Source organism: Helobdella robusta, assembly GCF_000326865.2.
Source record: "Helobdella robusta unplaced genomic scaffold HELROscaffold_1, whole genome shotgun sequence".
Lineage (NCBI taxonomy): Eukaryota > Metazoa > Annelida > Clitellata > Rhynchobdellida > Glossiphoniidae > Helobdella > Helobdella robusta.
Window position 1 is genome coordinate 2953030 of NW_008703570.1, and position 12214 is coordinate 2965243.

General features: G+C 31.2%; 1 protein-coding gene across 1 annotated transcript; it reads left to right on the forward strand.

Moving 5' to 3' along the window:
- Positions 1–3017: 3017 nt before the first annotated feature.
- Positions 3018–4133, forward strand: HELRODRAFT_158639 (hypothetical protein; the record flags this gene model as incomplete). The annotated part of the gene is made up of 3 exons (XM_009010649.1): positions 3018–3368; positions 3557–3733; positions 3783–4133. The coding sequence occupies 3 exons, from the start codon at positions 3018–3020 to the stop codon at positions 4131–4133; spliced, it is 879 nt and encodes a 292-aa protein (XP_009008897.1).
- Between the last annotated feature and the right edge of the window lie 8081 nt (positions 4134–12214).

Here is a 12214-nt window from a genome sequence, read left to right on the forward strand (position 1 = left end):
ATTACCACACCCAGGTCAGATATACTCTTCACCCTTGGCAAGGCCTGAGCTACATTATCTGAATCAGTGATAAAATATTCCTTTTACAAACATCTGCCTATTGTCAACAAACTGCATTTACTGACGTTAACCTTCAAACTCCATCTGTAGAACCACATCATTACATTATCCAAACAACTTTGCAACACCGCCTCATCCTGTGGAACAGATATTGAACCAAATATCTTTGCATCATCTGCATATAAAAAGATATTGTTGTTAATTGTGTAAATGTCGTTGACTTAAATCACAAATAAAAGTGGACTGAGTACTCCTCCTTGGGGAACACCACTAGCAACATGTTTAGCACTTAAATGTCAGTCATTTACTCTAACACGAAACGTTCTTTCCCTAAGATAGCTTTCTATCCATTTTATTATCTTGTTCTGAATTTTATATTTTTTTAATTTGAACAACAGCCTAGAATTGGAAATTGTATCAAAAGCTTTCTCCAAATCTGTATAAACAATATCTGTACTCATACCTGCTTCCGATGACGCCGTGACCTCACCAATTTCAAAAGCTGTAATGTGATTGAACGAGATAGAAGGAACCCATATTGTCTGTCTGTGAATAGATGGTTGCTTAAAAAATAATTTTTAATATGATCAGTTATAATTGATTCCATTATTTTGCAACATATTGTTGTTAGTGCAATTGGTCTGTAATTGGTTGCCAAATTTTTATTACCTTTTTTATGTAATGGTACCACCAGAGCTGTTTTCCAATCACTTGAAATATCACTCGTATTTAATGACCAATTAAACAGCTGAACAAGTAACTTGGATAACATATCTCTTGATTCAAACAAAATCCTAGGATGAACCCCGTCAGGACCCGGTGACTTGTTTCGATTGATTTTTTTAAGTTTATCATTTACCATCATCTCATTAATAATCAACTTTTGCATACCACCTTCAGGAAGCAAAAAGCCATTAAAAGTACCATCATTTGTAAATTGCAAATCTTTTACAGAAACAGACGCAAAGTAATCTGCTAAAATTTCAGCTCTTTCTTTGTCATCCGAAACCAGCATGCCATCATGCAGCAAAGAACCAATCCCAATCACTTGTTTCCAAAACAATTTGGGGTTTGATTTGAAACCCTTTGCAATTTTGTTCAAGCGTTGTTTATGTAAATCTTTTGTTATCTTTCTTATCCTGTCTCTCAACCACCTGAACAAATCCCAAAAATTGCTGCCATGTCTGTAAATTTGTTTCCATGAGACATGTTTCAGCTTTATTAACAAACGTAGTTCCGGAGTCGTTTTAAACGTACGCTTTATACAGATTTTTCTTAATGGGACGTACTTTCCAGTTAAACCAAGAATTAAATTTCTAAACGAGGTCCAAAGCGCTTCAACCGACGATCCAGGATGCAAATCAAGTAATGTGGGCAAAGCATTATCAAAGTCGACATTTCAATTAGAATAATCTCCACTGTCGTAACAGAATTTTTTAATATCCGAATGTTTTACCGCATGGAAGCCACATACCTCCATAGAAAGAACAGAGTAGTCACCCGCTCCCACTGGTGACAAACAGGATATGTTTTTGATGATATCCACATCAGTGATTACCAAGTCCAAAATGTGGGGCTGGTGTGTACCACAAGCTCTGGTGGGTTGATCAATATGCTGTTTCAAAAAATTATCATTGATGAAATTTAAAAACATATTATCTATTCCTGCAGGTGGGCTTGTTGAACCTTAAAAACCCCAATTGACATACGGTAAATTAAAATCACCAAGTATAAAATGAAAACCAGGCAATTTTAAAAATTCTTCAAGCAGCTGTAATAATAAAATATTGTTTAAGTCAGAGCTTCCAGGACTACGATACAGAAATTCAATTTTCTTAGTTTCGAAGACAGCTGAACACAGATATATTCGTGAAATGATGATGATAAAATTAATTTAGTGATGGGAAGATCATTACAGAAATAAACCAGCAAACCACGACTATCCTTGACAGCAAAACCTTTTGAAATTACCTGGTATCCATTTAATTGAAACTCAGATAGACTTGGTGGGATCATGTAATATATAGGATTAACTTCATTTAAAAAAATTAACTTGGGAGCACTTCTGCAAGAATCTAATAAAAACTTTAATTCATTTTTAAACATTTTTCTTCCTCCGTTTTTTTATTTATTTATTTACTTCTTCGTTTAATTTTATACTACTGCCTTGCATGCTGTAACAGTTTCTGCGTCTGTCAGATCCTGATTTTTAAAGAATGATAAAAAAAACTTTCAACGTTAACTTGATTCGGATTTCAAACAACAGTACTATTAGCGGACAAATTTTGTTTCTAGAATGGGTAACGTTGTTGAATTTCTAGAACTGTTTGACCTTTAGTTCTTTCTCCTCTTATCATGCGGTCCACTATCCAAACATATGTCACTATCTCCAAATATATATGTCCTTTTCCTGTAATGGAGTTTCAGCCTGGGGAGTCTTTTTATTTTTAGCTCAGGAGTCATTTTGAAAGTAGAACGAAACAAACTTTTTTGTCAAATTACATAGTAACTCTCGAAATAAGTTTCAACTATATTCAATTGGCAAATTTTGACTTGTAACCAAAAGCTCTGTTAAAACTGCCATAATTTCCAATGCTGTAACAGTATTTCATATTCCCGGATATCGAGACAAATCGAAACCGTTAAGTTCTGCAGCTATAACTGAATGATCACTATAATCCAACGGAGCAAAGTATCTAATATTTTAACGAAATTTTTTTATTATTTAAAAAAATCAGAATTTGACAGACGCAGAAACTGTTACATCATGTATAGAAGGATAACGAAAAATAAATAACGGAGTAAAAGTGTTTAAGCATGAGAAGATGGAAAATGAAATAATGATTTAAAAAACCCTATAAATAACATAATTATTTGACTGTTTAAGGACATAGTAAGTTGGTAAGTTATGTGATCGATAAGAGAAAAGAACGATAAGAAGTAAGAATGTAAACAACATGGCGGATCGGTCAATTGTTATTAGTGACTTTTTGTTCTTTTTGGTAAATAACTGGAATAACTTAGAGGATGAAACATTTGTTTCAAATGTTATTGAGTTTTACTATGTTGAAGAAGTTGCTACTACTCTTAAAATTTTGAAAAATGATTTAGAAATATTAAAAAACTATATCTTAAAAATTGAATTTAAATTTTGCAGGAATACTACTAAAAGGGATACAACTCTCGAATATTTAAGTGCTGGTTTAGCAAGAATTCCGAATGTTGTTAATTGGCTGAATTTAAATTTTCAAATGGTTAAAAATGACATTAAAGCCATGTTTAGTATGCGTCAAAAGGCCATAATGTATGTTAGATACAAAACATACCCGTCTACTGGAAAAAATGCGCTCTGTTATCTCAAACCATACGCAAGAAATAAATAAAATTTGTGCAACAAACGTCAAACCAACAAACGTATCTGTTAATAATGCACCTGTAGACGTTGCAAACGCAAACAGTGTAAACAACGTATTGAAATCAAATTTAACAAATGAAGTCATGGGCAGATAGAACTAAAGTTTTAGCTACTAATTCTATAAACAAATCTAATGATGAACTAGATTTTGATGGCTTTCAGCTTGTACAAAAAGCAAAGAAAAGTAAAAAGTCTGTCGGTAGTCCTATGATTGTTAAAGAAAAAAACAGTGAAGAAGACACCAAGAAATCCGAAAAAGTGTGTGGCACTGGCGTCAACTGTTTATTGAACGCATTAAAAATAATAGAGAAAACAAATTACTTATTATGGGGGCAATGTCGGCTCGTGCAGCAGGGACATAATTGAAAACCATTTGAAAACTTACAATTTAGCGTTCAATCATTGCTTCTCTGTCTTACGGAAAAGAAACCCAACGGATAATGTAGCAACTGACCAAAACGCATCAATCGAGTCAACAGCTTTTAAAATAATTTTGCCAATTAAGGAGCTACCAAAGTTAACAAATCCAGATATATGGCCCCAGTACAGGTTCCTACGGGAATGGGATTTTTCAGTGGCAAAAAACAGAAAAGAAGTTGAAGAAAAACAATTGCGGACTATTGCCACGAAACATGGCGATGCGAGATTATTTCGTTAACAATCTAGTGTACAGCCAAACGCCATATTATACTGAAAATAGTTTAACCCTTAAACATCGAAGAAAAAAAAAACGTTGAAGTCGTTATGGGTCGAATCGACCCACGGTACACAAAAATCGTTTTTTTGCCACAAAAAATTAATAAAAATATTCTTAATTACAAACAAATTAAATTTAGCAATAACTTTAAACAATAAGTTATTAAAAATTTAAAAAAATTACTTTTAAAACGTTAAAGATTTAAATACTTAAATTTCCTTTTTGCGGCAGGATATGTTAAACTTGTTTATATCAATCATACATTTTTCTTTCTGTATCAAATTAAAAATAAATGTGATTATGTCTCGTCGCGTTTTTGCTCAAGAAGCTTTAGATATTATCCTTGATGATGATGATGATGAAAAAAGTGGAATTGAAAGTCTGGGTAGCCTCTCTGATGCTGAATATAAAAATAATGAAAATGTAGATTCAATGTCCAGTTTGTCATCAACATCAATCAGGTCTGTTGAATATGACTTAGAAGAGAAATTTCATGCTGGAAAGTTTGCAGATGAGGAAAAAATGGAAATAAAAGAAATGATGATGACATCCTGGCTTGTAATTTTTGTGAGGATGATTCTAATAGTGGTTCATGTTTGATGACAACTGATATGGAAAGGCATATGTATGAATGTATTGATTCGGTAATTGAAAAGATTTGTGAGCATATGTAAGTGCAGACGGCACTGTGTGGAATACTAAGCCTTATATGACGGGGAGAAGACAGTCTCTGAATGTAATGAGAGCAGCTGGAGGACTGAGTGCTTACGGACGTCGTCATTGCACCATTACTGCTCTCTCTATTTGGCAGATTTTCATGGACAATTCTCTGATCGATATAATTGTTGATTGTACTAAAGACAAAGCTGCTAGTTTGGGTGCCAATTTTGTTACGAACAGAGAGGAAATCAACACTTTCATAGGTGTAAATATTTTAGTTGGGGTATATAAAGGGAAAGGAGAACCCGTGCGTGCACTTTGGTCAAAGTCAGAAGGCCGACAATGCATCAGACAATTTATGTCAAGGACTAGATTTGAAGAAATGACAAAATTTATTAGATTTGATCTTACTAGCAGCCGAAGTGTTCGACGTAAACTATCAAAGTTTGCACCGATGGGTGTGGTGTTTGACATATGGCAAAAGAATCTTGAAAAACCATTTATTCCATATGAGTATGTAACCGTAGATGAAACACTTGTACCGGCTACTGCTTGAAAATGAAACCGTATTTAGGCACAGATAATGGAGTAGCGCGGGCAAAAAATTTAAGAAAGCAAGTAGTGTTAGATTTGACGGAGAACTTAGACATTGGCAAAACCGTTGTTATGGACAATTTTTTTACATCTTTGGAACTACTACGTGAGATGCAAAATCGTAATTGTCATTGGAACCATTCGTAAAAATCGGAGAGAACTGCCACCAGAATTTGTAAAGAAAAATAGCGAAGGTGGCACCTCTTTATTTGGTTTTTTATCTGAAGCAACTCTAGTTTCTGATGCACCAAAAAAAACAAAAGAGTAGTTTTACTGTCAAGTGAGCACAGCAACGAAGAAATAGATGACCAAAGTAAAAAACCAGAAATAATATTAGTTTACAACAAAGGTAAAGGAGGAGTTGATCATTTGGATCTAATGTGCGCAATGTACACTACTCGAAGGCGAACCTTTCGTTGGCCAAAATGTGTTTTTTAACACATGGTGGACGTCACTGCATATAATTCATTCATCCTTTGGCAAGAAGTTACTGGACATAAAAACAGAAGGCAATTTTTAAAAAGTTTGGGAGCAGAATTATGCGGTGGGGAAATTGATGACGATGGAAATATAAAGTTGATCCAATCTCAGTTAGCACCTGAATGTCAATCATCTGCTAAATCTGGAAAACGGTTGAGATGTAGAAAATGCGTTTCAAACAAAACGGTCCAACGTTGCAACAAATGTTTGAATCCATTATGCATCAACTGTGTCAATTACCAATGTCATGACTGTTAATTTTATATAAATTTGATACATGAATATAATAAAATGTTTATTTTATGTAAATTTGGTGTTTAAAATCAATAAAATGTTCAATATTATAATATCGTTTCAATTTTATTCACATGGGTCATTTCGACGAACGTAAACACACATTTTTGGAAGACTGCTTTTATATACAAGATATCTGATTATTTAAAATCAAGCTACATTTATGAAAAGCTTATAAAAAATTAGACAAAGTCAAAAAATTTAAAATTGTTAGATTAAAAAATAAGCGAAATATGATTTTTTAAAAAGTGTTCATGGGTCGAAAAGACCCATGTTGGTGTTTAATGGTTAATAGATTTTATAGCTAGTTCTGGAGTTAATTTGTTTACATCATGTTTGTCCATTTTGCATATAAACGCTCGAAGCCTATACAACAAGATGACGACTTAACAAATGTTAATTAATCAATTTTATAAAATATTTAATCATCTGATAGTTATTAGTGAAATTTGTTTGAATGAATTGTCGGCTCCATTGATTGAATTAGAAAATTATAGGTTTATATTTAAGAATAGAAACTTTGGTATAGGAGGTGGCGTTGGTATGTTTTTAAAAAATGATTCGGATTTTTGTGTGTGTGAAGATAAGTGTTTAATGATGATTTTATAGACATGTTGTGTATTAATGTACGATTAAAGAAATTTTACAATTATAAATATTTAAAAGTAATTGTCTTATATCAAATTCCTATTACAAATTTTGATGTTTTCTTGAATAAATTAGAAATTGCCCTCAACGCATGTAGGCAGAACCATGTATCTTGTTGGGGACTTCAATGTAAATCTTTTAAAATTAAATTCGCCAAACACTAGTTCATTTCAAAATTTACTTTTGTCATATGGCTGTTCCATTAATTGTTGCTCCACTTCTAATTCATTGATCGATAAAATTTTTACAAATTTTTCTGATGCCTTCAATAGGTACGTAATTACATCCGATCTCTCCAACCATTTTCCAATTTTTACTTCACATTGTTCTAACTTGTCTATAGTCAACCAAACCCCTTCCATTCAACGTAATTTATCAAATAGTAATATTAATAAAATTAAACTTTATCTTTCTTCCATCAACTGGACTCTTGTTACAAATGAAAATGATATAGAAACTGCCTGTTCACTTCTATATAATATAATCAATAAGGCCCTAGATGCAGTTGCTCCTTTGCGATCCTATAACCGCAAAAACAAAAAATTATGGATTACTAAAAAATTTTTAAATGTCACGGCAACAGAATAAATTGTTTAAAAAATACATCGTCAACTCCACCATAATTAACTTTAATGTGTACAAAAATTTAAAAATAGCTTTACAAACTACAAAAGGTATGTTGAACATCAACATTTCAAAAATAAATTTATTGATTCTAAAAATGACGCTAAAAGTAAATGGATTATAATAAATAATATATTTAATAAAAAACTAAATCAAATAAACATCAACAAAATCTTGGTTAATAATTTAGTAGTCGAAGATAAAACGGAAATAAGTAGCGCTTTCAACAACTATTTCGTCAATGTTACTAACTCATTGTAACAATTTACCACAAAATCAGGAAAACTCATATCTAATCAATCCAACATGCAAATCTATTTATCTCAATTTGGTTACTGAGTCGAAAATAATAAATTTAGTTAAGAATATGAAGAATAAAAAAAGTACATCCTATGACGATTTAAGTAATTTTTTAATAAAACATTTAATTAAATAACTAATTGTTCCCGTTACACACATGTGCAACCTCTCGCTATCGCAAGGAGTTTTTCCTCAATGTTTCAAAACTGCGAAAGTTATCTCAATATTTAAAAAGGTGATAAACTGGACATGTCAAATTACAGACCCATTTTTCTTCTTTCAAAAATTTTAGAAAAGTTAATGCACTCAAGATTAACTTTGTTTCTCAATTCAAATAGCATCATCTCAGACAGACAATACGACTTTTGATCCAATCATTCAATAGAACTTGCTGTATTGGAGTTCATGCAACGAGTGATGTACAACTTGAAAGAGAAAATCTTAACTGTCGGGATCTTTATTGATTTGTCAAAAGCCTTTGACCTTATTAATCATGATATATTTTTGCAAAAACTGCAATTATATGGTATTAGAGGAAAAGCTTTCCATTGGTTTAATACTTACCTCAAAAACAGAAATCAATATGTATCAATACAATATGTATCAATAGATGGGAGCAAATCAGGTAAACTAAGCATTACCTCTGTTGATCCGCAAGGATCCATACTTGGACCACTACTTTTTGCTATATTTATTAACGATCTTGCCCTAATACCTTCTAAAACTAAATTTTTACTTTTTGCCGACGACACAACTATTTTCTTCCACACAAAAAAACCGCGCGAAAATCAAATATTTATTAATAATATTTTAAAAGGTATCGCCAACTGGTTTTTGGTAAATAAATTAGTAATAAACTACTCAAAATGTACATATTCACGCACACATTCAAATCAACAGATTCATATCTAATCATGCACAAACACACTCATTCTTGCTCACTCACACACATGTTTACCTCGTCATGCACATTTACACACTCACACACGACCACACACATACGCACACACTCTTACATCATAGATACTCAAAATCACTCATACATATAGACAAAATTAAAATAAAACGACATCAAAGTAATTGCCCGAAAATTGTATTAAATATATTTTGAGCTTATGTATCAAAACAATTTTTTTGATTTCCGACGGAATCAACTCATTCCAGGACATGAGCTCGACGTTTGATACTGTAAATCATAAAAACATGTTGGACAGAATAAAATATTGTTATGGTTTAAATAAGATTGCGCTAATGTGGTTCGAATCATTTTTCACTGGTCGGACTCGGCAGATTTCTTACTCAAGTGGTCTCTCGGAACCAATGAAACTTACGTCAGGGTTGCCTCAAGGATCTGTTCTTGGACCGATTCTCTTTAATTTGTACATTGCAAAGATACTGGATTTACTGAATAAAAGTGGTTATTGTTGCCATGGGTACGCAGATGACATGCAGATTTGTGTTTCATGTTTTTCAGATGAGATGCCTAGCGTATTAGAGAAACTGACAAAAACTATATTTCATGTTGGGTCGTGGCTGGGTCAAAGTAGGCTAAAGTAGAATCAGACTAAGACTCAGTTCATGTTGGCTGGTACATGGCAACAAATGTCAGCGGTTGAACCTTCATCGATTAACATCAGTATGACTGATATAAGTTTCAGTAAAACGGTCACAAGTTTGGTAATTGTGATGGACTCTCGTATGGCAATGGATCCACAAGTCAATCTATTTGTAAAAAAAATGTATGTTCCAACTACGTCAGTTACGTCAAGTCACAAAATCGGTGGATAGAGATACAATGACATTATTAATACATGCTTTCGTCAACTCAAGATTGCATTGTTGTAACAGTAACAGTAGTAATATATGATATAGCTGATAAACTGTTGTCTAAACTTCAGATGATTCAGAATCAGGCTGTTAGAATGATATACTGGAAATTAAAATTTGATCGTGCATCACCAGTTGCATTGGCTGCGTGTTAAACAAAGAATCATGTTCAAGTTGGGTGTAATGGTATTTAAAAGTTTTAATAGTCTGGCTCCGAAATATTTAAAAGATAAATGTATTAGAGTTTCATCTATGTCATCACATGGGCGTTTAAGGTTTGCTGATTCAAACAAGCAGTATGTTAGAGATAGGAAACAGCAGATAGAGATTTTGCAGTTGCTGGGCCTATTTTTTGAAAGGCCTACATATCAAATTACGTATATCTTGGTTATCATTAGCTGAAATTAGAAAACGTCTAAAGACATACCTATTTGGTAACTCCTAGTGATCTCCACCAATGATGGCTTTGCTTTCAACATGCATTATACGAGGAGAGCGCTGATGAGAAGCAATTATAATTGGCGCTATACAAATACAAAATTTGTTTTGATATATATATATATAATTATGATATGCAATTAAATATGATCAAATCGAAAAGTAACTAAGTAATGTGACAAAAAAGTAAATTTTCGTTCGGGAAATTGAATAAATATCATTTGATTTAATGTGATGACATATTGATTAATGAAAGGATGTTCAGATTAATGCGATGATGGTTGAGTTAATGCGATGTTTGTTTGAAGCACGTGCTGTTTCTATGTTTCATTAGCTTCTAGCGTCATCTATCACTCCCAATAGCGAGTCAATTTCAATTAGAAGCGCGATAAATGAAATGAATGAGTATGGAAAAAAATTTATAAAGCATTGAGTTGCTAGCTTAGTTAAAAATTAAATTTCCTTAATCTATGCATATTATTGTAAATCATTGACTTTCGTAACTATCAACATCAATGTTATAACTTCAAAGATCTCTATATTTCTAACACCAGTATTGTAGCTTCCAGCGAGCGTCCGTAGGTTCAAGGTTTCGATTGATGAACAAAGCTGTTTCAAACGCAAACTTTGTTGAATGTTTATTTAAGTACAAAGTGTGATAGAGAAAATAAACTAAATATATCAATTTCAATAATCTAAACGTTCTCCAAAAGACTTTAGTGAAAAAAATCGAAAAAACGAACTACAAACATATTAACGCCAAACATTCGGTAGAGTTTATAGAATATTGTAAAAATTATGGTCTATTACCAACATATATATATATATATATATATATATATATATATATATATATACATATATATATATATATGTGTGTGTGTGTGTGTGTGTGTGTGTGTGTGTGTGTGTGTGTGTGTGTGTGTGTGTGTGTGTGTGTGTAAGAGCTTTGGTGTAAAGGGAACAGTGCTCTCATGTTTCAAATCATACTTTCAAATCGAACTGAGCAGATTTTTTATAATAAAACCTGGTCTAAAATTAAAAATATAAAATTTGGTGTCCTTCAAGGATCGATGTTAGGATCATTACTGTTTCTGTTATACACATACATATGAGACCCTGGATGTCATCAAGTCTTTTGGATTTACAGGGCATGCTTTTGCTGATGATATACAGCTAATTGTTATCTGCCAGCCGAAAAAGTTTGATGAGATGGGTAACAAATTAACACGTTGTCTGGCGGAGGTCAATAAATGGATGATTAATAACAGATTAAAACTTAATCAGTGTAAAACAAAGCTAATGCCGGTAGGAACCTGGAACAGTCGTCAAGTATAAATATCTCCTCACTATATATAGATAATGTCAAAGTAGTATTCTGTTCAAATGCCTCAAGTCTGAGTGTTAACATTGATTCTCAGTTAACGTTGGATAATCACATAAAATCATCTTAGTTTAAATCTGTTGACATTCAGAAGACTGTCAAAAGTCTATTTATTTTCATCCTAACATTGTTTTGTTTTTGAATTTTGAGAGCGCTTTTGATAAATTTTACATTTTAATTGGCACCCTATAAGTGGTGAACAATAATTATAATAATATATGCATATACACGCACACATATAAATATACATCATATATATATATATAATCATATATGTTGGTAATAGACCATAATTTTTAAAATATTCTATAAAAAAATCGGTAGAATTTATAGAATATTGTAATAATCATATATATATATATATATATATATATATATATATATATATATATATATATGTTAATATATACAATATACAATTCTTTTTGTTTCCAGATAATTTCATTTCTTTAATTCTGTTTTCTTTGATTTGATGAAATAAAAAAAAATGTTAAAAAAAATTTTATGTTAAAATATATATATGTATATATATATATATATATATATATATATATATATATATATATATATATATATATATATATATATATATATATATATATATATATATATATATATATATATATATATATATATATATATATATATATATATATATATATATATATATATATATATATATATATATATATATATATATATATATATATATATATATATATATATATATATATATATATATATATATATATATATATATATATATATATATATATATATATATATATATATA